Below are 26,642 nucleotides of genomic sequence, written 5' to 3'. Positions count from 1 at the left end.
TGCATCGATGTGTAAAGTCTATATATCTAGATATGTTTTTTTTATTACAGATCAGGATATCCTTTTAAATTATGTATTTACACATAACTGTTTTTTTATGCATTTGTATCTGTGTAACTTTTATGGTTTTTCGAACAAAATCCGAATAAAGTTTTCTGATTGATTGATTGATTAAACTCTGGTGTCTCTGGTCTTTGTATTCGGCACAGTCTATGCTATTTTATAGCGTCACAGTACATTTAATGTACTTTTTTATTAATATTTGCAGTGGCAGACCGATAATAATTAACAAAGGACATCTAAAATGTCTGCCACCATTCAAAATAAAAAATCAAGCGTTTTAAGAAAAACATTAATTGAGCCAAAATAGCCTTTAATGTCCGGAATCAGCCCAGTTATAAGTTAAAACAAGTATTTCGAAATAGTGTTTTCAAATATCTCGTTTAACATACATCATACAAACTACAAAAGGTCCTAGTCCAAGGCGGTCACTGCGTTAGCTATAATAGACACTGTCATCATATATTTCTAAACTCTAACTGTCACATAGGTGGACCGGAGGTATAGGTGGTGCCCTGGAGTGGGTTTAGTCTTGGCAGCTGCCTGCATCCCCAGGAGGTGCAGCAGGTCCGTGATGCTGTCATTCACCATGGCTGCATGCAGCAGCCTGTGCTGGCTGCCAGCCGTTCTTCTACAGTCACTTGTGCTACCCCTGTGACCCACCGGCACTCCAAGGTGTCCAAGTGGAACATTAGTGTGCTCACGGTAAGGAACAAAGGGTATGGACACCAATGGAGGGGCCGTGGGTGTCTCTCTTAACAGTGTTTCAACTAATTTCCTTGGAAAGGAAAATGAACTATTCGCATGTGCTTACTCGGATGGTTCTCAGCGCTGGGAAAGTGCGGAACAAAAACACTGAGAAGCAAAAACATACTAGCGAGTACCAGGCCCTGCACTATAAAAAGTTCATGTGACGTGCATCCTTCTTCCGAGTCTATTGTGCCCGGATGTGCTTTTAAAAATGGAAACAGATGGAGCAGGTCTACTGTCCAAAGAGCTTGTATGGTCTGGCAACGCACCTGGTTTCCAGTCTACACTTTTTTTGTAAAAGCGAAAAAGATGGCAGTAGGATACATTTTATTTCTTTGAAGGGTGATAAAATGTGTTCTTCACCAGCTACTTTGTGCTGCAGGCCAATTGTACTAAACAAGGCAAGTGATCTGCGCTTTCAAGTGCGTTGTTAGCAAGGTACGGAGCTTCGAATTCATAGCATTTATAACGAGAGCACTACCTGTCTTTAGAGGTTGATAACAGCCAGCCTTCTTACATTAAAAAGCAGATCTTCAGCGTAGGATTTTTACATTCTGCTATGGACAGCGAATGTTGTAATGCAAACAACAAGTATAAATTACATACTCCGTTTTTGTTGTTTGAATTACAGTTTTGCCAGCATTGGCAGAGCGGTCCGTGTGATCTGTTTAGAAGGTGCTTGTATACACGTTTGGGTAACCAAGACGAAAAGCAATGCTACATTTCTATAAAATAAACTATGGGGCATATTTACAATAACTGGCGCATCCCTGCATATCAGCAGGGATGCGCCAGTTATTGTGCGCCACAGCTCCGCCACCATGGATGCGCCACATTTACAATGCGGCGCACCATGGGGCAAAAACGGCACAGATGCGTGACGCATCTGTGCCTTAGAAGTTCTTGGTGATGATGCACCTGGATGATGAATACGATATCTTTCTTTCAGCTGGGCAACAGGCAGCGATCTCTTGCTTTCGGTGTCCTTGTGGAGTGAGGAGGACTGGAGGGACTTCATGCCCACTTACTGTTGTCTTCTGGCAGTGCACTTACTAGATGTGGCACCATTTATGCCAAGCAGCCGGTGACAGGTGAGTGGACGGTGGCACTGAGAAGCATGGGGCCTGGACGCGGATTGCCCATGCCAGCGGCTTATGGTTGGTCCTCCCAGGAAGCTGTCTCTAGTGACGTCTCTGCACCCGGTTGCTGGCTAGTGCTGATGAACACCTCCAGTGCTGGCATGAGTCCTCTATCCTGTAGCTCTTCTCCTCATTTCCTCCTTCGCAGAGTGGCGTCCTGCCATGCTCTTCTCCTTCGATAAGTGGTATAAAGCCATGCTCTTCGCCTCCTACCGACAGGTTCCTCACCCAGATGTAGCATCCTGCCATGAATGTATGATGAAACAATGCGTACCATCACAACGCGGTATGTTACATCGCGGTCTTGACAACACAAGTCGTTATATCGACTTGCGTTGGAGGGCGCTGGATTAAGGAATAGTGTGAATTACTATTCCAACTCCAGTCTACGTACAGTAGGGAAGGTGTTGGAATAGTAATTCACACTATTCCTTCATCTAGAGAGCCCTCCAGTGCAAGTCGGTGTAACGACTTGCATTGTCAAAACCACGATGTAACCATACCGCATTGTAATGATTGCGTGGTAAAGGATGTTTCCCTCCTCCCACGTCTCATGTTTGCACCACATGGACATCTGGCTGGTCGTGTCCAGTTCTTAGGACTGTCTTTACTTGCTGCGGACCAGTGGCATGCCTGTCCTGTCGCTAGGACATGCTTCTTGTCCTTGCGGACCTTTCTCAGGCCCCATCCCCTCCTCAGGGTTTTTCGTGCTCTGCCAGGATGGCAGGTTACCTTTTTGCACGATGGCGTTGTGCTGGCGCCTCGAGCTTGCGCCATTGTGGCACCTGCTCTGGCCTCCGTTCTGGCATGCTTTGCGGGGTCGGTCACTTCGTGGGACGTGCCTGTTGCTTGTTGTGCGAATGTGGTGTCCGGCCACGAGTCGCCTGTTGTCGGAGCACACTTTGCAGTGGAAGCTTGCCACGTGAATGTGCGACTCTCCTCTTGCTTCTCTGGGGCCACTGGTGACTCGGTCTTCAGGCAGTGTGGGGGATGACACTCTGCTGTATTTTGCCCACTGCATTGCTTCGTTTATGCATGGGGGACGTGGTGATTCTCCCTTCAGCATTGCTCCTTCTCTTTGGGGAGGTTTCTGTCTGGGGGTGTTTCTTCCATGTTGTGTGGCCTCTTCTCTCAGACCAATATCCAGTGAGCCTTCACAGGGAAAACAGATCTTTGGCTGCCAGCACTGGCAGCAGAACTTGTGGGCTTTAATAGTCTCTGTTGAAAGGCTCTTGCTTTGTGGCAGTGAGGGTGCTCATGTCTGGCTCCCTGTTGTAGCTTGCGGTTCACCACTAGCTGCGAGAGGCACAATTTTCTCACTGGCGGTGGCAAGGGAGCCACTGGGGTCAAGAGCTCTGCATCCGTCTTTCTTGTGCTTTAGGTGGGGATAGCTGCTTGAACCGTTGCTGTCTGGTTGCTCTTCTTTCCTTGCTGGTGGTGGCTGTCTTAGGCATTGCTGCTTGTGTCTAGCTCTGAGTTTCTTGTGGCTCCTTGCGGGGTTTGTCAGTCTCTCTCCCTTTTACAGCAAGCGACAGGTCACAAACATGGGTTATGGTCCTCACTTGGCCAGTCTCTCTTTCACCGTGCTTCGCAGAGGTGGCAGGCAGTGCTCTTGTTTTCCACTTACAGAGTTCTGGGATGTAGAACTGCTGAGGCCACTCCTATGTGTGTACCTCTTATGCTGGGCACTGCAGGTGCTTGCATTATTGTGTGGGTCATGCTTGCCATGTGTGACTGCTTGGATGGGTCGTTGCATTGCTGATTGAGTCTGTGCAGTGCTTTCTTTTGTGCTGTGGTCATGCTAATCTTGTTGGCTGGTGGCCTGTGGAGCGGGGCCTTTGCAGGGGTTGACTGTCTTTTGCTGCAGTAAGGTAGGTGGGAAAACTGTTTGTGCTTGGGTAAAGTTAGCTGCACCTTATACTTGCTTGCAGGCCTTAGGCATTCTTCACAACTCAGCCCCCTTACTGGGCATGGGGTCCACTGGTGTCAGCGGATCTGTGGAGGCATGTGCTTGGATCTTCCTGCTATGATAAAGTTTTTCATTCTGCTGATTCTGCCACAGCAGGCCGTTTCTTTGTAGTGTGCTTGGTTGGTGCAGCTGCAGTACCACTGGTGGCAGTGCAGGGCTTCTGTTTACAGGTCCTAGCAGTCGTTCCTGGAACTGCGGGCCGTGCAGCTCTTACGTGCAATGCGGGGAGGCTACCCTTGCTGCTAAAGGTATTCTGTGGAGTTAGGTGGGGCATTCTCCTGGCCAGATCGCAGGACTCTCTTGTCCACTGCCCACAGGTGTCTCTACATTAAAAAGCAGCCGGCACATGAGGCCTCTCTTTGGATACTCAGAGCTGATTGTGGTGCAAACATGCGATCGCTTGGTGGCGCTGCAGGCCCCATCCACCTTTGGCCGCAGGGACTGGCAGCATGAGCAGAGGAGGGCCTGCGTGTGTAGGTAAGATGGTGGGGATCTGGGGGTGCCGCGGAGAACCAAAGGGCACCACGGCTCATACTTCCCTTTTTAGGTCTTGCAGAGGCAGCACGCATGCGCTGCTCTATGAGGTGACCTTTTGAAATCGGTCTGCTCCTTTTCAAGCACACTTGTGCTTGTGCTGGCATCCACCTTGCGGGAGCGAGCAGCGGCACGCGTGCTAATTGAAAACATATGGCTCTCGTGCCGCCGCTGCTCACTCCCGCAAGGCGGATGCCAGCACAAGCACGAGTGCTTCAAAACAGCTGCTGCTTGTGCTCTTTTGAAAGATGGGAAATGTTGGCCACAGTACAGGTTTTCAGAACATGCGGATTATTTGTGCCTTGTCTTCCACATGATTTATTTTTCAGGGAAGATGTGTTTTGGGTTAATTAACAGGTATTTGCCGTCGGCCATTAGCACCTCAACACGGTGATCGCCAAGTAGTTAAAAGAGAAAAGGAACGGGGCCGGAGCTTGCTCGCGACCAAGATGGCTGCTTGAGCCTTTAGCTCCGTGGCATTGTCTTAATATCTGGCAACTATGTGACAGCTTCGCATTCTTAAAATAATTATAAAGTCGAGGCCTGCTCACCGGAAAATGCCAGGAATACAGGGGTCGAACTCCGGCTCTCCTGCAACTGGGATCGTCGGAGCTGTGGAGCCCTGACGGCGCCCGCCTTGCCGGGCCCGGATCCCCGAGCTTGAGTTGGGCTGAGTGGCAAACTTCGACCAGCAACTTGCCGCTGGGGTGCCGGGAGCATGCGTGGCGCTTTGGAATTCCGGGAGGCCTGCCGTGCTCGCTGCACTTGCGAGCTCCAGTTCACCGAGACACGCCCGGGGGTGGACTGAGCACCGGGCGATGCGCAGCTGGATGAATAAAGACTCACTGTAACTTGGGGCCAGCTGGATGAACTAGGGCAGGCGGCGAAACAGGTCTAAGCACACGTCACACTGGAGAGGATGGTATTCTCGGACATATGAGCAGGAACTACGGGGTGATTAACTCATGGTGTGTGCCCCTTTGCAAAAGTGCTTTGAAGACCTGAGCGTCTGGGAGGCTCGCTGCCCCTTGGGTCCGCCATCTTGTTTTGCGTGAGTCGAGCGCACTCTGCTCTGCCCTGGGACGTGATACTGTGGACAAGATCTGTGATAGCTGGGTCCGGGTGCGGGGAGATCGGGGTGACGAAAAAGACTTCTAGAGTGTGCAGACTGGAGCACTCGCTGTTACGGGACTGTGATGGTGCGCGATCCCTGGGACTGCGGCGCACCCGGCGCGGCCTGCGGCCATGAGGTGAGCTCGGGTAAGAGAGGCGCTCTTAAGCTGGGACTGATATATTTGTAACCCTGTGGCTCAGTCTTCTACAGCGGTGCCCCTGCTCTGTGTTTGGTCTTGAGTGGGGCGAGGCACAGAGTCTCTGCTGCAACATGCAGGGCTGAGTGGAGAAATAGGGTGATGCTTGGGCTGTGGCGGTGGAACTTCTCGCTGGCATTTGAGGCCTGGCCTGGACGCACACTACCGGATACATCACACTAGCACGCTGCCCTGCACTCAAGTGGGTGTGACCACCGACAGGTGCTGGCAGTGGGGAACAAGACTCCAGCACCGCTCTACTCAAGGTAGGACTGCTAGATAACGGTGGGAATTGGAGCCGCCTGGACCACCTTACGGTTATTCTTGCCGTTTTGTGTCCTGGGCTCCAGTGCAGGAGAGTGAAAGAGTTCTGCCTGGAGGATCCTCCTGAGTGCAAAAATGGGCAGAGTAGACAGAGCGCAACCCAAGCTCTCTTTTGAACAGAAATGATCGAAGTCACACGACGCCTTTACAGAGGAGAGTGCTAGGATGCAGGCCCCCATGACTGAAGACCCTAGCCCTGATATCCGGTGCATGCTTTTGGCCATGGAGAAAAGCTTGCAAAGCGGTATCACCTCTCTGGGTATGAAGATAGACGCGCTCTCCTACAGGATGGACAGAATGGTTGAGCGCTTAGACAAACATGCTGAACAATTGGACATGTCGGAGCGGAGGATTACGGAGGTGGAGGAAGCACACACCACGCTCGACACTGAACACAAGCAACTTGGGAGAGTCATACGTGTCCTTTAAGATAAAATGGAGGACTTGAAAGCAAGTTCTCATCGCTGTAACCTCAGAATCACTGGCCTCCAGGAGTCCACCCCGACTGGCAACATGGAACAATTTGTTGAGAGACTGTTGGTCACGCTGCTGGGAGAGGGGGTCTTCTCTGCTATGTTTGTGGTGGAGAGAGCGCACCGTTCCCTGGGGCCTCGCCCACCCCCGGGCGCACCACCACGACCGATCATCGCAAAACTGCTCAACTACTGAGACAGAGACACTACCCTGAGATTGGCGAGGGAAAAGCAGTCATTGGCCTACGAAGGTTCTGCGATATCTCTATTTCCGGACTTCACCATCCGTGTGCAGGAGGCGCGCCGACAGTTCGTCCCCATGAAAAAACAGCTATGAGATCTGGGCATAGACTACGCCATGTTGTATCCCGCTAAACTTCGGGTCAACAGACAGGGCCGTTCCCACATCTTTACAGACCCAAAGTCCTTACAGAAGGCCCTAAAGGATTGGTCCAAGGAACACCGCCACAGCTCAGAACGGCACATGCTTGAAGAGGCGACCGGGGGATCCATGGAGGAACAAGACTAACAATGGCCGCCTGCCGCTAGATGATAAGTATGGCCTTGGGGTTGGAAAATGGGGGCAGAGGGTAGACCTGTGGGTGGTTTGGGTACTTCCTTTTGCGGCCCGTAGCTGCCTATTCACAACTGATTTGACGGGGGGTAACAGTGGTTTAGCCCGAGATTCATTTCTGATTTCAGTTGGGGGGGACATCGGAAATGTAGATGATGGTCGACTGGGACGGATGCTCGGTAGGGCGGCTATACGTGGGACACATAGAGACTACTCTGGAATTATTGTAGGTGGTTGGCCTGGATCCTTGGGGCACTAAGCCCCGGAAATGGAGAGGAAGCTGCCAAACTTTGATCCATACGATTGCTGAGGCCTGAGACTATTTGGTTCGCGAGGCTGTATTCTTGTCCGCTGTCAATGCACCAGGGTGGGGCTGTTTACTGTTTCCATTGTACTCCGTGCTAAGATGAGCAACATTCGCCCGCGAGTAAATCACACAAGGGAGAAAAGTTTTGTTTTGGGGGGGTGGAGGGAGGTTGATTGGGAGTTCTTGGGGATGCACCGTGGCCGAGTTGGGGGTGTTCTGACGTGGGTGGTGGGAGGATGGGAGGCGGGAACAGTATTGTTTTGGTTGCTTGATGTTTTATGTTGGTCTCTGCATGGTGTGCTTACCAATTATTTGCTGCATAGGTCAGGATGCATTATGGGCTCTAATACACACGATGGTGGGACCCAGTGATGTCAACGTGCCAAAGACGCTAGACACCCTCCGCGTGCTTACGTGGAATGTCCAGGGGCTTAACGACCACCGAAAATTGCGCAAGGTGTTGAACTATTTAAATAGGCAGAACATTGATATAGCCCTAATTCAGGAGACGCATCTCCCACTGAATAGCACATAACTATGCTGTAGAGGACTGTTGGATAATATAAATGTCTCAGGTTTCACCACACATGCCCTAGTGGTGCTGACCTGGGTTAACCCTAGGTCAGCCTTCACAATGGTTCAATTAGACTCAGACAGGGACGGTCGCTTTGTGATCTCCAGATGTCAAGGGAAGGGCGCTGACCTAATCATAGTGAATGTCTACGGCCCCAACTACGATTGCCCGGAGTTTTACACAACACTGGGAGGCGCAGTCAACAGGCATCCGGAAGCACAGTTCCTTTGGGGTGGGGACTTTAACCTGGTCAGAAACCCAAATTTGGATAGGTCGGGGGGTCCGATGAGGTGACCCTCTGCAGAGGCCAGAGCACTTGAGAGCGCCATGGTAGACATGGATCTTTGTGATGTGTGGCGAACACGATACCTGGACAGGGGAGGTTACACACACTACTCTGCTTACCATAATTTGCACACTCGAATAGACTACTGGTTGGTTTCTTCGTCACTCATGGAGCACACTTGGGAGTGTTTGGTACTTCCTCGTACTCTATCGGATCATTCTCCTCTTCTGCTGGTTCTCACCACGCCAAGGAAGACTATTCCGCCATTTACTTGGTGGTTTCCCCCTTACTCATTGCTGGATCCTATCTTTAAAGAAGACCAAACCGAAGCTATAAAAACTTTTTCACCATTAATGTGGGGTCAGTGGATAGTTTTCAAGTTGTATGTGAGAGCTTCAAAGTTTACATTCGTGGCGTTGCCATGGCCAAGTACTCGGGGGTTCTCCGCTCTATCAGACAGAGATTAGCTGATCTGGAAAGGAAACTGGGCGCCTTGGAAAAAACGCCAATTAGCATGTAATGACGAGGCAATATCACGCGAAATCAAAGATTTGTTGGGAGAATATCAGGAAGGCGCAGACAGCGAAATTAAACATCTAGGCAAACATGCCACAGCGCGTGTCTATGGGGAGGGAGACAGGCCTGGTTGTGTACTAGTGCAGATATTGAAAGCTAAACGCAGAAAAATGCTGGTCACTGAACTTAAATCAGCAGAGGGTGAGACGCTATCTGAAGAGGCGGCCATAGCGGATAGGTTTAAACAATTTTACGTGGAATCATACACATCACGGTCTTCCGGCACGGAGGATGAAATCCTTAACTATCTTGAGCATATCAAATTACCATTTCTCACCAATACCCACCGGGAGTTTCTTATGCGACCCATAGAAAAGGACAAAATCCTATTGGCCTTGTTGGGTATGAAAACTTCCAGCGCCCCGGGGACGGATGGCCGAACACTCGGCTTCTATAAAGCTTTTTTTTATTTATTACTCCCACACCTCTCAGTGCTTTTTGGTGACATGTACGTATCAGGCACAATGCTACCAACGATGAGAGAGGCGATAATCGTCGCCATCCCTAAACCGGGCAAGCCCTTAGAAGAGTGTGGGTCTTATCGTCCACTCTCTCGGCTCAATGTTGACAGCAAATTATTCGCTAAGATACTTGCTAATCGTCTAATCCCCCTGGCGCCGGTATTGGTAGCTCCTGAGCAGGCGGGGTTCATTCCAGACAGGAACCTTACCTACAACCTCTGTAGGGTGTTTGGAACCATTCAACATATCAAACAGGACTCTAAAGCGGTCGCGGTCTTCCTCGACATGGAGAAGGCCTTCGATTCCGTTGAGTGGCCCTTCACGCGACAGGTATTGTCTAGGATGAAACTGGGCCAAGTCTTTCTCCAACTGATCGGGGTACTGTACGATTCCCCCTCGGCCCGAATAAAAATAGGAAATTTGGTGACGGATCCTATTATTGTATCCAGAGGGACGAGACAAGGCTGCTAGCTGTCCCCCATTTTATACGCCCTGGTTGCTGAACCACTAGCGTGCGCATTAAGGGAGTACCATAGTCATAAAGGTATCTGTTTCCCGAATTATAAGATCATAGTGTCGACCTATGCAGATGACACGTTATTATACGTTCGCGATCCGGAAAGCAATCTCTCCTCCGTCCTCAGGGAGGTAGTACACTTCGGGGCGCTGTCGGGTCTGCGGGTCAATTGGTCTAAGACCAAAATTTTCCCACTCACCCCAGTCAGGGCACCTTTTGAGCCGGATTTTCCGATGCATTGGTCCACTGATCCGATATGGTACTTGGGCATCCGTCTCCACACGGATTCGGAGATCGTGTTTAGAGAAAACTACGGCACCGCAGTCGACAGACTGGAGGATGACGTAGAAGCCTGGATTAGATTGCCGTTGTCTCTACTTGGCAGAATCTCTATTATGCAGATGGTGGTTCTGCCCCGATTCCTGTTTCTCTTCACAAATATTCCCCATTGTTTTACCTTGTTCCTTTTTTCAAAGAGTCAACAAATCATTGATAAAACTGGCCTGGGCGGCCAAACAAGCGAGGGTGAAATGGCAGATACTTACTTTACCTTATCACATGGGAGGGTTGGGCGCGCCAGATTTAAATTTGTATTACAGAGCGGCGCAAGGTGCTCAAGCCTATTATTGGATACATGGCTCGCCAGATATTCAGTTTCTCCGCATGGAAAAACTCTTCGCAGATCCGCTCCCCCTTCCGGCCACGAAATTTGAACCCACAGATCGCAGGACGGGGATTCTAGACTCCATTAACTCGACTCGCCACGCTTGGCATAATTTACTGCAACTACAAGCGGGGGCACTGTTGTACTCCCCGGTTATGCCCATTGAATGGACTCTCTGGTTGGCCCCATGTAGAGATAGAGGGGTTACTCGTGCATTGCAAACATTGAACATACTAACGGCGGGGTATTTATTTCACGATGGCGCAGTTAAAACTTGGGAGGAGGTAGAGGGCTCGGCGGTTACTAGCACTTTGCTGCAACGGTTTCAGTTTCACAGAGTGAGGAGTGCTCTGCATGATATATTAGGAGATGATCTACAGGAACCCCCTGAGTTGCTGGAACTGTCCTACATCATTAAAACTAAGTCGACTTGCAACCTGATCTCTAACATATATAAGTTAGCAATGTCTCATAGAACGAAACATTATACCAAAGCCAGGCTGGCCTGGTAGCGAGATTTACAACATACTATAGATGACTCTATGGGGACCTATTGTTGTACTAGCACTCAACGTATTTCTTTACACGGCAGACATAGGCTGATCCACTTCAAGTATAGAGTGTACTACACCCCAGAGAGATTACATAGGTACAGTCTGAGTGATAGCCCGGCTTGCGACAGAAGTCATGCACAAACCGCAGATTTTATCCACCTAGTGCCAATATCGGCCACACTCACCAGCCCTCTCGCAGCAATATACAGGTAGCATAAATAAGCAGACAAGACAACTTTTGGTGGAGAAAATTGCAGCAGGTTTATTAGCATACCAAATATGCCAACATGGTGGGTTATCTTACAGGCGATCCAAAGGCAAGCCGCCCCTCGCGGCCTACAACCTGATGGGCCAACTTGCATCGTGGTCTTAGCCAATCGGTGCTTAGCGGTTGTGGTGAGGGGATAGCCCCTCCCCCATCCGGTGAAACATTGGTCTACCATATAACTCATGCCCCCCCCTACAAGGGGCGGAGCGTTCAAGCGACCCCCGGTTGTACAGGTTTCCAACCGCCCGTAGGACAGATGGGGCGCCGTCGCACCCCAGGTTCCACCGCACAGACTTCCTAGGGATATTTGGCCTCAGCACCCTTTGTGCTCCTGAAGAGGGTACCTCTGAGTACCTTTCCGCCTCTGGATCGCCATGTAACTCCGCCTGCAACACAAATAAAAAGATTAGAACATCCTTCCTCCCCTCACCCTGACACGCCGGGTAAGCGGTAGGGAGAGAGTTGGCGTCAGGGCGAGGGAACAAAGAGGCCGCCAGGGGGGCGGGGGAGGACTATATACCTCTCCCTGACCCCCCACTGGCCGGAAATGACGCGCAGAGGACCCCAACTGGGGTCTATTGACAAACACTAGGCTGCCCAGTGTGCCATCGTGTGGCACTAAAGGGGCTGCCCTCTTATGAGGGTCCCCTGCGGGGACAGTTGGTCAGCCCGCATAGTGCCAATATCGGCCACACTCACCAGCCCTCTTGCAGCAACATACAGGTAGCATAAATAAGCAGACAAGACAACTTTTGGTGGAGAAAATTGCTGCAGGTTTATTAGCATACTAAATATGCCAACATGGTGGGTTATCTTACAGGTGATCCAAAGGCAAGTCGCCCCTCGCGGCCTATCACCTGATGGGCCAACTTGCATCGTGGTCTTAGCCAATCGGTGCTTAGCGGTTGTGGTGAGGGGATAGCCACTCCCCCTTCCGGTGAAACATTGGTCCACCATATAACTCACGCCCACCCTTACGAGGGGCTGAGCGTTCAAGCGACCCCCGGTTGTACAGGTTTCCAACCACCCGTAGGACAGATGGGGCGCCCTCGCACCCCAGGGTCCACCGCACAGACTTCCTGGGGATATTCGGCCTCAGCACCCTTTGTGCTCCTGAAGAGGGTACCCCTGAGTACCTTTCTGCCTCTGGATCGCCATGCAACTCCGCCACAGCCCTGGGTGTGGCGATCGTCGCAGCCAGGGACCCCCACCAAGGCCTGCGCTCCTATTTGCATCCCGCTATTTCCAGGGCCTCCCCTAGGTCAAGGAGGAACAAGTCCATGCCTATTCAGGAGAGATGTTCCCCATAGTCCTCGAAACATCCTATGGATTTACCATGAAGCAAACCATGCCTTATGAATCCAAACCCCATTTGTTCGGTGAATTTACGCATCGCGCAATTGACTCTCCTACGCGCAGCCTCCATTGCTTCCCCAGAGCGTGCTCCCTGCCACAGGAGCCGTGGGGTGGTTTCCGACCACCACAGTTCACAAGTCCCTAACTTATTGCTTAATTTGCAAAGAGTGGCTTTCATATTTTGAAGCAATGTCCTCTTGCCCGGAGCCATCAGGTCGTTGCCCCCCAGGTGAATGACCAGCACGTTTGGGGGACTCGTCACTCCCCCCCGTCTCTGCTGCAGTTTGTCCAACAACCCATTCCATCGCATGCCCTGGTACCCCAGCCAAGTTATCTCGGTGTTTGAAAACATAACAGCACTAACAAGGCAACGCGCACCTTCTTGGGAATGGCACACTCACGCCCCAGCTGACAGAAAGTGCCTATTCGTGTGTAGCCCATGACCTTACGTTTATCACTGACGGTATATCAGGCTTAAGTTGAAACTTAGCTTGCTCTACTGCTGAGTGCACGTTGCACCATCACAGGTATGTCTTTGCCTCTTCAGTTTCTGGCTGCAAAGTTTGAGGACATTGCCAACCCCAATCCCAGGCGAAATAAAAGGACGCTTTACTGCTACCCATGTGAGCCGCTGCTGGTGCTAATGAGGTACAAATAGCACCAGTAAACTAGATGCTGTACTATAGCATTAGAGGGCCAATGCAGCACTTCATAAATTCCATGGCTAACCTACTCACAGTATCGCTGAGACAAGAGAGGCTGTAAATTTAAAGCCCCAAGAGATGATCGTTAGATAGACCCAACGGAATGATCCTGTGAAATGAGGTAGGGACCACCACCACCACACTCGCCTGTGAATCAGTCCCGGTTTACTTTATCATGTGCAGTAGCGTAGCCACAATTTGCGGCATCTAACCTGTTCTGTGCAATCCCCCTCATGCTTCCACTGGGCACCTCTGCCTGATGTGCCTGACCGAGGTACATAGTCCCCTAGAATGGCGGACTGCCCGTGAGACAATACATCACATACTCCATAAGTACCGCTACCTGCCTTCGCTAGAATCTAGCCTGGCATCCCTCATGCCCAGATAAACCAAGTGATAGTGGCTCAACTCAGTCAAATGACCCGACCACACATAAAACCCACAGAGACAGATGCGGCACCGTTAACCTGCCCCGCTAATCTGTGGATAAAAGCATGACAGTCATCAAAGTATCTCACACTGTTGGAACGTAACCGCAGCTCCCTGATATTACTGCAAATAAATATCTGACACCCCCAATTCTTCATAAATGCTGGTTTTACTGCTAAGTGTGCCCAGATCCTACACTGCTATTCCTTTACAATTTTATTCTTTCTATACCTGCAAAATGCAAGGAGATTGTAGGCCCCAGTTCCAATGTTGAAACCACTACAATGCAAGCTGAACTTGTCAGGAGACATTCAACCTCTGTCTATGAAACGCAGCAACATGGCCAGTCCAATACAGAGTTGGCACGCCCCCTAATTACCCTGAACTTAGATGCCCCGGACTGCTGGTCCTAGTACCTGGAAAAGTGGAGTGCTTCCCCCTGCTGGTAACGTGTGTGTGCCCACCGACCCCAGATCATCTAACATGTGAGGCCCAAGCTGTTTTAGCGGTCCACCCCAAGTTTGCCAACTATACCTTTACTCAAGGTTTCAGGCTCTTCTCATTAGAGCGGCAGCATATCTTTTTATAACTGCAAAATGCCAGGAGATTGTAGGCCCCAGTTCTAATGTTGAAACAACTATAATGCAGCCGAACTTCTCAGGAGACATTCACCTCTGTCTGAGAAGCGCAGCAACATGGCAAGTCCAATACAGAGTTGGAACACTTGCGTCATCTACCATGAGAGGCCCAAGCTGTTTTGCAGTTCACTCCAGGTTGGCCAACTATACTTTTAGAAACAGAGTCAGGCTCTTCCCATTAGCGTGGTTGCATATAGCCTTCTAGCATGCCATGGTTGTTGAAATGCTTGTAATACTCCCGGCCAATGGGTGCCACCTCCCCTTTCATTCTTACGTTCCACATGTGCACTCGCACACCGTATCCTCTTGTGTGCTTGCAAACTTTGTCACTTCCTGAGTACTCGCACCTCGTGTGTAATTGCACCGTGTCACCTCATGTGTCACTGCCCCATGTCAACTCATGTGTAACTGCACAGTGTCAGCTCAGGTGTAACTGCACAGTGTCAGCTCATGTGTAACTGCACACAGTGTCACATCAAGTGTAACTGCAGTGTCTCCTCATGGTAGCTGCACCCAGCGTCAACTCCTGTGTAACTGCAGATATCGTCATCTCATGTGTAACTTGCACATAGCGTCACCTCCGTGTAATGGTACAGTCACCTCCTTTGTAACTGCACCTTGCGCGTCACCTCATGTGTAACCGCACACAGCGCCACCTCATGTGTAACCGCACACAAGGCCACCTCATATGTAACCGCATACAGCGCCACCTCATGTGTAACCGCACACAATGCCACCTCATGTGTAACCAATGTCTGTAAAAGCATGCCAACCCATATAGTGTTTTACTTCCCTTCGTTCAATGGTGGGGGGGGCGCAGTCCTGTCTAGAGGTGTGTGTATTGAACAACATGTGTCCTGGAAGTACCTATGATTTCAGTAAAATGTCACTACTTCCTAGTAGCTGGTGTGTTTAATAAAACTAATAGGTCTAACAAATCCATCAGGCATCCCCTGCTTATTTTAGGCGTGTTGGATTGGGGGGGTCCAGTGAAATATGGAAGATATCTCCCTTGGCATTCCATCCCTTTAGCACCACATTTACAGCTTTATGCATGACGCTTGAATCGTCTCCATCAAGTGTTTAAGGCTACTTAGTTTGAGTTCTGCTCTTGACAACATCCCTTCTAACCAACAGTGTTTAGTAACCACTCATGTTTGCTTCTTGTACAGGTCGTCCCTGTTAGACTGGCACTGTTTGACGAAATGAAGCTTATGACAAACTTCCTATACAAAAGTATATCATGTTGCGCAACTTGGGACACTATTACCTCATCCCTACGTACGTTCAGGCATGGAAATACTGCCCAAGGTATCCCCACCTAGTACCTGTTTTAACCACTAAATAAAGACAGTATAAGGGGACAAAATATTACCAGTGCACCTAGCCATGGGCCTTCCACTGCATGTGAGATCCTGTCGTTATTTTATAGGCTGGTGCCTGTTAAGCTGCAACATCTCTGGCTTTATTTCATTTCACTGCAAATTGTGCTGGCGATGACGGATTTAGCAGCAAGTCCATGGAATAGAGGCCATAAGTCGTGGCATTGCATAGTACCAGTGACCTGGCTGTGAGGAACTGCCTTACCACAGTTGTTAGCACATGTAGTGCGAGGTTCGGCCGCCTTAAAGGTTTCAAGGTTGAGATCTGGAAAGGGGTATCCCTGTGCTTATATTGGCAGGGATGAGAGTGTTTAGCGTCCTTCCCCCTGCAGTATACACAAACCAATTGTATATGACTTATACTGTTTTGTGAGAAAATGAAAGAAATAGTCATCAGAGTACCTCACAATGTAAATTCATTTTGGCGGCAACCGACCTAGGTGCACTTTATACCTTTATATTACTATGAATTTTTTGGGTCACTCGTCCGAGTTTATCTTCGCTTCACCCCACAGTACGGACATCCACATGAGTGCTAAGCTCCGGATATTATTGACGACCCCACAAGTTGACCAACAATCTATTGCCAATCGACATATTTGATGAAAACATTTTAAAGAATTATTTAATGTTAGTTGCCCACTTGAGCATTCTAAGCTGGTGTTATATAGGAACAGCGAAGGGGATCCCTGGCTATCCATAGTTATCCTGAGATGGCCGACTCAACTTGGAAGAAAAAACAGCTGTGAGCAACAACCCTGACCAGTGAGAACCGGCACTCCCAAGATATTCCTGTTGTCCCTTCTGCGACGCTCCAACTGCACCTGTACTTGCTATACTGAATTTGGGTTGATGTGCTAGGATGGATGACGGTAGATGGGTGCTTCAGCGAATTCTGTGGCAGAGATGAAGCAGGTTAGGTTAGCTTACCCCCTACACCATGGTCTCGCACCCCGTCCCATCACGCGCCCAAGTTCCTCATGTTGTCCCTTATGCACGCTCAACTCCGCGTCTGTACTTACTCTCCTGAATGTGGGCTATCGTGCTTACTGGAAGCAGCTCGGTGGGTACCTCGACTAAATCTGTGGCGGAGATGAAGCAGAGGTTAAGTTAGTTTTTTTTTTTTAATTCTTATTTAGTAATTGCCTTTTAGTCTTTCTTTGCACTTTTGCGTAATAGCCAGTGCAAAGCTGCAGCCTACCTTACTGGAATACAAACCGCTGCATATTCATCGTTAGCATGTATCCACTATGTGCTAGCTCTGCCTTTCATTTGGGCGGCTGGGTCACTGGATCTATGCATGCCTTCAGGACTAGATAAGAATATTCATTATTTCAAATATTTATGGAGTTATATATAGCGCGAACTAAGACCTGAGACGTCGGGTAACATAGCGCTTTACATGAGCACCAGTTCCATTACCATACATTTTGTAAGGCACGGGGAGGTTAAGTGATTAGCCCAGATTTTCAGGATGTTGAGCATTGTTGCTGAGACTGCAAATTGTGTTCTAGATTTTAGCCCCAAACAATGTAAGTATTCTATCCTGTCATCCTTGGAGCATCACCTTGACCTTCGATGACACAGCCCCTCCCGGGAACTTCCCAAGGCCCCTGTAGGCCATCTGCAGTTGGATGTGCCACTATATGCCTGCACCCACCTCAGGCGGCCACCTCCGTTTGCCACACACCTTACTCCAGCCGTGCTGCCAAGCAAAATAGCATCCCTGCTGTACCCTGAGCAAGTACAAGTGGACCTCAGACTATACCAGGCCCCTGACGCTGGGCCCGTGGCTCGGGCAACAAGAATGGGAATTCACTGCATAATAAGTTGATGGATTCCTGAACAGTAAGAACGTGGGGCGAATAACGACCAGGACGTGGAAGGAAAAAGCCCCCTCGCTCCGGAAACATCCCGCGCCAGCTGTGAGCGGAGCCTGCACCCGCACTGTGTAACTGCCGCGGACCCGCCGAGAAGGTGGAGGGCACATCACTCGCTGACCCCCCCCCCAATGGCTGCACGTGCAAAACGCGGCAGGACGGCACCAGGGACGGTCCAGAAGAGCTAATATACGCCTAGGAAGGCCCGGTTAGCTGTCCCTGCCGGGCAAGCACAGCCGCGCCCGCAAGCCACCCCCTGCACGCCCGGTGTCCTCTGCACTGTGCGAGGCACGTGGATAGGGATGCACAGGTCCTACAGGTCGTCCTGCCTACCCAGTTCCGCCGAACGTGCCCAGATGTATGTTAATTGTTTTATGCATAAATATGTATTTATTCACTGATTTATTAATGTGGCGCCAAACAACCCTAAGTTATGTGGCGCATGACAGAGGACCTTTGACTTAGGATATACAGGCATGGAAGCATGAATGATTTTCCCAGAATCAGTGGAGTGAACACGACCCCGAGGCTCTAACCCTGCTTTCCAGTACCAGGTCTGAATAACAAGTGTGGCGGAATCGACCCGAAGGTGATGAAGCGCTTAGCGGGGGCACCGTCGACAATACATTCATGTACGGGAGAGTAAGTGATTTGCCCAGAAGTAAATCAGTGCACAAAAACCCCGAGGCTCGAACCCTGGTTTCCCGCACCACCGGAGGATTGGAAGTGGCGCGGAAAAAGACCCGAAGGTAGAGGGGCGCTTAACAAACAACTGATGATGGCGCGATACCGAGGCATGATCCCTGTTGTCCAGGAGCAGAATGGGGAGTAACCTAACTGCACGCATGCAAACCCGAGGATATTGGAGCCCCAAGGCAGAACGCAGACACATAACACCTTCACCTATTAAGACGTTAATACACCTGCCCTAAGCGATCAGCCCCGATTTACTGGATGCGAAAAAAAAAAACAATGCCGACTCTCACACCCTAGTCCCCCGCTCCGAGGTCGGCAGCACTGTGCACAAAGCGGAGATACCAGGGAATCGAGCCCAGGGCCTCAGGCATGCACCGCATGCGCTCTACCATTGAGCTACAGCCCCGCAGGTGATGACGCTGCATCCTTTCCTTACGTGATTGGCGCTTTGTTGCTGAAAAGTGCCGTAGTGATTTGTTGCCAATCTGTGATTATAGCGTGAACTCGACCAGGCAATTTATTCTATTTAATTTAGTTTAATGCGTTTTTATATAGCGTCGACTTTACCCGAAGGTGTCAGAGCGCCTCACAATAGGAACAGTAATGATACATCGCGCAATAAACAGACCACACCGTGTCTTTAGCGTAAAAGGCCATTTATTAGGACCAGGCTGCACAACATTAAACAATAACCAAACATTATATGAATAAACTTTCCCCCAACACTCTACCATCCTTCACTCCTTTCACCCACTCCACACTCCCCTTTTGTACCACTCCATGCCCCTTCCGTTCCTCACCATTCCACAAACCTCCTTGCATCCTCCCGGCTCTCCTCGGCCATTTCACTCACGCCTCCAATACCCCCACCTCGTTCACTCTCCCCCCCCCCGAGGGATGGGTGTGCCCGCTAATGACTCCCCCCACCCCTCCAAAGTACCGCCACCCCGCAGCCTGTCCTAAACTGGCACGCTGTAGCCAACCCTGGAAACCCAACCCTCAACTGCAGGGCGGGTGGGTGGCCTTTTCTAAACCCTCCCGATGGTGCCGAGCGCAGGAAGAGGAAGTCGCCTTCCTCCCCTGCGCTCATATACCCACCCCCTAACTCCACCCCTTGACCCTACCTGGTCCTACCCTCGCGCGAATGACCCCGGGGGAAGACTAGTCTGCGACTCTGCTTCCCCCGGGGCCCGGCATCACGCAATAAACAGACCACACCGTGTCTTTAGCGTAAAAGGCCATTTATTAGGACCAGGCTGCACAACATTAAACAATAACCAAACATTATATGAATAAACTTTCCCCCAACACTCTACCATCCTTCACTCCTTTCACCCACTCCACACTCCCCTTTTGTACCACTCCATGCCCCTTCCGTTCCTCACCATTCCACAAACCTCCTTGCATCCTCCCGGCTCTCCTCGGCCATTTCACTCACGCCTCCAATACCCCCACCTCGTTCACTCTTCCCCCCCCCGAGGGATGGGTGTGCCTGCTAATGACTCCCCCCACCCCTCCAAAGTACCGCCAACCAGGTAGCCCCCTGTAGGGCGGGTACCTGCCCCACCCCCTAGGCCGGGACCCCTCACACATCCCTGCGACACCAGATTGCCTCATTCCAGAGCTTGCTGACCACATCCCTCATCTCCATCATATAGTAGGCGTTCCCCAGTCTAGACAGATGCACCCCGTCATCCCTAAATAGCAGTGGTTCCTCCAGTCGTAGTCCCGGGTGACTGATCACCTTAATGTCTTTCTCCCCACAAAAAACTCGCATAGCTCTGTTCAATTTCCGACGCGCCTTTTCAATTGCCCCATGCTTAACAGCTCCCCTCCAGGTCCTCCTCGGAACAAACTCCGTCCATGCAATGCAAGCCCCTGCCAGTCTGTGCTTTAGTACCTCCAAGTCTCTCTGCATCAGCTGTAAGAGCGCCAAACCCGACAGCCGAACCAAGTCATTTTCCCCCAAGTGTATAATCAACAGATCCGGGCAACCCTTCTGTGGGACCATCTTCGCGAGCCAGGGCAGTAGTGCCCCCCATCGCATTCCCCCTTTCCCCCACCAGTGCACTTCGTGAAGTTGTCCTCTGAGTCCCAGGTTACGGCCGTACACCTGTTGCTCCGCATATTTCGACGCCCAGTGCACAAAAGAATGCCCCACGATCCATGTGACCGTCTTGGCCCCAGGGCCTCCCACGCAACCTAAGAGAGAAACAGAGGTTAGAGACGCACAAAGAAAGCCAAACCCCGCTCCATCCAACCCCCCACACCCTGCACCCCACCCCATCACTTCCGCACGTAACGCTCACAACACCTTGACCTCTACCTCCCAATCTGTCGGATCCTATCCCAAGACCACCCCAGCCGGGCAGCCGCTGTCGCCGCCCCAATCCGAAAGGAGTGAGTTCCAAAACCCGCCGGCTCCAAACCCACACGCACCAACGCCATGCGCAACACCGCCAACAACTGGCCAGCCGTCACTCGTGCCCCAGACATTTGACAAAATATCTCCCCTACCCCAAGCTGCCTCACCCTCACAAACGCCTGCCACTCAGCCACCGGGCACACACCCCCTCCCTGATTCTCATTCAGCCAAACCCACTTACCCCGGCCCAACTGGTCTGTCTTCGACCGACCGAGCCAAATCCCCAGGCGCCCCGCATCCAATCTGATGTCCTCATACCTCCGCCCCTCCCCAGCCCGCGTGCCCAGCAATTCAGACACCCGGAATGCCCCAAAAAACATCCAGACCATGCACAAGCGAAAAATCCGAACCTCAAACTCATCATAACAACAGAGCGGCAACGCCGCAACCAACCGAACCAACACCTCAAACGTTATGGCCTCCCGTGGCACAGTGCCCCCAACTCTCTCCCTACCCCAACCCCGCAACACCCTACTAACAATCACACTTTTTGTAGGGTCAAAACCAAAAAACAGACAGCAATAAAAGGACACCCCTGCCAGTTTTCCTGAAATGGTTGCCGCCGACCACCCCTTATCCATGCAGTGCAGCACAAACTGTAATACTTCACGCTCCACCCCCACCTGTCCCCCAGCCTCAGAAACCCCGCTCCAACCCATAAAGGCGACAAACTCTGCCCACGCCCGTCTGTAGGTCCGCCTGGTGGTAACAGCAACAGAATTTTCAACTAGGTCAACCACCCTCACTCCCCTAGGGCCCAAATGCCATCCGGCAGCCCCGTCTTGCACAGATCCGCTCCAGGTGCCAGTCGCCGGAATCGCTGCCACTGCGAACGAGACAAAGCATCCGCAATGTCATTATTCGCCCCCGGCACATGCTTGGCTCGAAAAGTCACATTCAGCCGCAAACACTTCAGCATGAAACTCCTCAACAAGCGCAACACCCTCAGGTCCCTTGCCCTCTGCCGGTTGACCAACTCGACCACCGTCATGTTGTCCACATGGAACAACACCGCCCTGTTTTGAAACTCAGAACCCCACACTTCCAGCGCCACCAACAAAGGAAAGAATTCCAAAAAGGCAATGCTCCTCCCCTGCTTCCTCCAGTGCTCCGGCCAGGTCTCTGCACACCACCTCCCGTCCCAGAAAATGCCAAAGCCATCCGCCCCAGCTGCATCCGAGTAAATTTGGATTTGCCAAACCGTGTTTTCCTCCACAAAGTCCAATGAGACCCCATTGAAATCCATCAAGAACAGCAACCACGTCCGCAGATCCGCCCTCACTCCCATGGAGATCCTGACCCTGTGGTGTGGAAGCACTGCCCCGACATGGCCATGCCGAGCCGTCGGCAGAACGTCCGCCCCGCCCTGACTACCCGGCACGCAAAGTTCAAGAACCCCAGCAGCCTCTGCACCGCCCGCAGCGCAATCCGTTTCTCACCAATCGCCCACTGGAGGCACTCCTGAATTTCCTCTACCTTCGCGACCGGGAGCCTCGCTGTCCATTGGATGGAATCCAGCTCAATGCCCAAGAATGTCAGAACGCAAGCCGGCCCACTCGTCTTTTCGGGCGCCAACGGAACCCCAAATCCCTCCGCCAACTCCTGGAACCCTGACAGAGCCCTGCCACAGTCCCCCGAACCTGCCTTCCCCAGGAAGAGGAAATCATCCAGATAGTGCGTGACATCCCGGTGCCCAGTCCGCTGCGTGAAGGCCCACTGCAGGAAGGTGCTAAACATCTCGAACAAGGCGCAAGAAATCGCACACCCCATGGGCAAGACTTTGTCTACGAAGATGGCCCCCCCGAACTGCATCCCGAGGAGCGCAAAATCCGCCGGGTGTATAGGCAGCAAGCGGAAAGCCGACTTCACGTCGCATTTTGCCAATTCCGCCCCCGGCCCACACACCCGCACAAGGCGGATCGCATCGTCCACCGACGCATACAGCACCCGGGAATCCTCCTCCGCGATGAAGTCGTTCACTGACTGCCCCTCTGGCCACGATAGGTGATGAATCATCCGAAACTCACCCTCCTCCTTTTTGGGCACCACCCCCAGTGGAGAAACGATCAAATCCTCCATCGGCCAGTCATAAAAGGGACCCGCAATCCTCCCTTCCTCCACCCCTTCAAGAGTTTGGCCGCCACCACCCCCGGCAATTCCTTCGCTGACTTGATGTTGTCGGCCCATCTCCGTGATCTGGGACCTTGATACCCGACCCGAAAACCATCCGTAAAGCCCCACTGAATCTTCAAGGCGGCCTCCCTGTCCGGGTAAAGGGAGAGCCACGGGGCCATCGCCTCCACCCTAACCGGTGTAGGGGCCCTTCTGTCCAGTCTGCCCCCTCCCCTTGGCATTTTGCCATTGTTCGGAAGGAGTGGTGAGTGTAAGGCATTGCGTAAGGGGGTGCTTCCCCCCGCACTTAGAGCACTCGTGCTTGAACTTGCACGGGTACCTGGAACAATACCCCCTATTGTAACTCCAACAGGCCCCGGTATTGTAAGTGCCGGGCTTGCTATACTGTCCGGCCCCACCTGTGGGTGCTGTGGTCCCCCATGCCCCAGCATGGGCGGGACGCGACTGAAAAGACCGATACGTGACCGGCAAACCACTCGCCGTGTGAGTTGATGCGGATGAATGCGTAGACGCCATCCATTGCATCCATAATTCCTGGTCCACCTCACCCCAATGCTTCTCGGGGTTCGCACTGACCCGCGCCCTGAACTCCTCATCGTAACTCAACCAAGCGAAACCCCCAAACTGCATCTGAGCCTTCCTGATGATATCCATGTATTTCAGCAATGCGATTGCCCTATCGGGATGCTCCTCGCAATAGATACTCGCGTAAATGAGAAAGGCCGAGGTCCAATTCTCCATATTCACCGGCACCCTCGGCCGCCTAGTCAGCTCCCACTCCTCTTCCTTGGAGCCCTCTTTGGCCTGCACCTCCCTATGCAGTAATTTAAAAACGTCCACGTACTCATGCTTCCAGATCTTTCCCTTTATTTTGTCGGACAAGTGCTACCCCAACGGCATAGCCAGGCCCATGTAGGGCAGTTTTTTCGGGAGCTTACTCCCCGACGCCTCCTCTTTACCCCCATCCTTCTCTGTCTGCACCCCCGCCGACGCCACCGCCTTTCCCCCAACCGCTTTGTCCTCACTCGGGAGCCCACCCTTGGGAGCCTCCACCACCTCCCTCACAGAGCCGTCTCCCACCCCAACCGACCTACAAGCCTTCTTCCTTCCCCCATTGGGACCCCCGTCCCACACCGACCACCAAACCCGCTCACCTGTCAAAGTCGGCTGTCGCTCGCTGAGCCGTCCTCCGGAGGGGGTCCCCCGCCGCGTCTCTACTGTCTCCTTGTCCGCCGATCTCCGGGGGACCTGTAACACACCAACCTCTCTGTTGTCCTTGCCTGCGCCCGTCTTGTCACAGTCATCCCGCACCTCCCCGTCCTCCAGCTCATCACTTTCTGCCTCATAATCCAACTCCACATCTGCCTCCACACCTCCAGGCGCCCACAACACCTCTCTCGCCGCTCTCTTCACACCCTTGCCATTCACTTCACCAGACATGCGTGACCCCTTCCCCCCCGCTGCCACTGCCCGCTCCCGCGCTGGAGGGATGGCCGCCGCGGACCGCCCTACTGCTTCTTGACGGCGGTAAGGGGCCGTCTTGCGCCCCACCGTACTCCCCTTAACTCTGCCGACAGCCGCCGGCTTGGATCCCCCCCCGCCCCCCAGGTCGCTCAAACCTGGGCGGGCCCCGGCACCATCGGGCCTCAAAGCCGTCCTGGCCGTCCCCGCCTGCGTCCGCGGACCCCTGACAGCCCCCCCCACCCGCCCCCTTGCCCTCTCCGCCCTCCCCCGCTCCTCTTGCTCCGCCCACCGCTCCTCCTCCGACGTGGGCGACGGGGGCCCCTCCGCCTCGGCCTCCCACTCCGCCCCCACCCACCCCTCCTGCTCAGCCCGCCGTGCATCCTCCACTTGCGCCCAAAGGCGCTGTTCCCGCAGCCTGTCCTCCCAAGTCCACGCGCACCAACCCGGTAGCCGTGGTGGGGGGCGGGTACCCAAAGACCCCCCATCCAAAATCCCCGAGGCAGACTGTCCGAGCCCCACCGACGGCAAGACCACTCCGGGCGGAACCGCGGACACCCCCCCTCCCGGCCGCCCCGCGCCGCCAACCGACACACCAGGGGTCGAAGCCCGGGACCCCCCCCGAGATAAATCAAGGGGCCCCTCAGACTCTAAAGCCCCCCCCACTCCCTCCACACCAGCCAACACGTCCACCGCCCCACACGCAGGCCCCAGCCCCCACCCCCACCACAACCTCCGCCCCCTCGCCCCCCCCAGCCGCCACGAGGTCATCCCCTGGCCCCCCCACTCCCCCACCTGCCCCACCCTCCACGTCGCCGGCCCGCCCGGCCGCAGCTGCAATCACCGGGAGCCGCTCCTCCGCGGCCAACGCCGACGCCACGCCCCCGTCCGCCTCGTGGGCCTGGAACGTCAATTGGGGAAAACGAAGACGCGGAGGCAGGCTCCTGCGCCGGCCTCCGCGCGCCTGACTCGCTCGGCCCGCACCCCGCCCCCGCAGACCCGAGAGACACAGAGGTGGCGGCAGCGGCGGCTCCTCCTGGCACGCCAGTACCGCCGCCGCCACCCCCGCCGAGGCCGCCCGCGGAGCCCTCTCGTAACCCACCCACGCCTCTCCCAGCACCCCGGGCCGCAGAAGATCCTCCCTCCCGGCCCGCCCCAGGACCAACAACGCCCGCCTCACCTCCTCCGATGCCGCCGCCCCGTCACAGCCGTCTCGCTCCATAACCGCGACGCCCGCCGTACTCAAACCGCTGACCCGCAAAAATTCTTCCCCGGCCTAGCCCTACACTACTCCACACACACTCCTTTTCTAAACCCTCCCGATGGTGCCGAGCGCCGGAAGAGGAAGTCGCCTTCCTCCCCTGCGCTCATATACCCACCCCCTAACTCCACCTCTTGACCCTACCTGGTCCTACCCTCGCGCGAATGACCCCGGGGGAAGACTAGTCTGCGACTCTGCTTCCCCCGGGGCCCGGCATAAGGCGAAAAAATTACAAGTGAGCATGTTATAAAAGCAAACGTTAAGTGACATGAGGTTAATTGAAGGCGATACCTCGCACCATATTTACAATATGTGGGAATGGAGAGAATTGGTCACCATAAAGGAAGGGGACGCAACCTCGGGCTCTGACCGTAATCGGCGGCGGCAGATGCCGCGTCTCGCATCACCCAGTCCTACAGAGAATTCACCGTGCCCCTCCGATCGGGGGTCAATCGCTACCCCTGCGCAACACGAGGGGTCCAACTCCCGGGCAAAGATTGCAGATGGGACCCGGGAGTGCTCCGCCCACTACCCTGGCCCGTGGGTGACTTCGCCACGGAGTCGGGGGGTGCGCAGAAGGGCCACACTGCAACACCTCCCCCACCCAGGTGAGGCTAAGAGAAGCTCTGCCCGCCCGCCATCGGACACCTAGCCACGCTGGGTGGGGGTGAGGCAATCGGGGCGGTGCTGCAACCGCCGGCCCCAAACTCGTCTCCCGGGTGCGCGAGGCCCACCCGCACCTCTCTAGACTCTGTGGCCTAAGCCACTAGTGCCGCCCATGCCACGCCAGTTAAGGGAGGCACAGAGGCGAAGCTCCCCCCTCCCAGCCCCGGACCGCGACCAACTCTTCCTCGGGACGAGGCGATACCCTACACGAGGGCGCGCCCGCCCGCTAATGAGGTCACCGTGACTACCGCTTCGACACCACTCCCGACCC

At 53.2% G+C, this 26,642-nt stretch overlaps 1 protein-coding gene across 1 annotated transcript; it reads right to left on the bottom strand.

The window, feature by feature from the left end:
* Positions 1-19,956: 19,956 nt before the first annotated feature.
* On the bottom strand, positions 19,957-24,593 carry LOC146860808 (uncharacterized). Its single transcript, XM_085646381.1, has 2 exons — positions 24,138-24,593; positions 19,957-20,627 (listed from the first exon to the last, which is right to left on the bottom strand). The coding sequence occupies exons 1-2, from the start codon at positions 24,421-24,423 to the stop codon at positions 20,011-20,013; spliced, it is 903 nt and encodes a 300-aa protein (XP_085502507.1). The 5' UTR covers positions 24,424-24,593; the 3' UTR covers positions 19,957-20,010.
* Between the last annotated feature and the right edge of the window lie 2,049 nt (positions 24,594-26,642).

Source organism: Triturus cristatus, chromosome 3_1 (genome assembly GCF_964204655.1).
Source record: "Triturus cristatus chromosome 3_1, aTriCri1.1, whole genome shotgun sequence".
NCBI classification, from domain to species: domain Eukaryota; kingdom Metazoa; phylum Chordata; class Amphibia; order Caudata; family Salamandridae; genus Triturus; species Triturus cristatus.
The sequence above is the reverse complement of the archived record's forward strand: the minus strand, read 5'-3'. Positions and strand labels throughout refer to the sequence as shown.

Coding starts and splice junctions, on each gene's coding strand:
- LOC146860808 (XM_085646381.1), bottom strand. CDS start 24,423: ATGTCTGGTGAAGTGAATGGCAAGGGTGTGAAGAGAGCGGCGAGAGAG. Junction 20,628..24,137: donor GCGACAGCCGACTTTGACAG/GTGAGCGGGTTT, acceptor TTTCTCTCTTAG/GTTGCGTGGGAGGCCCTGGG.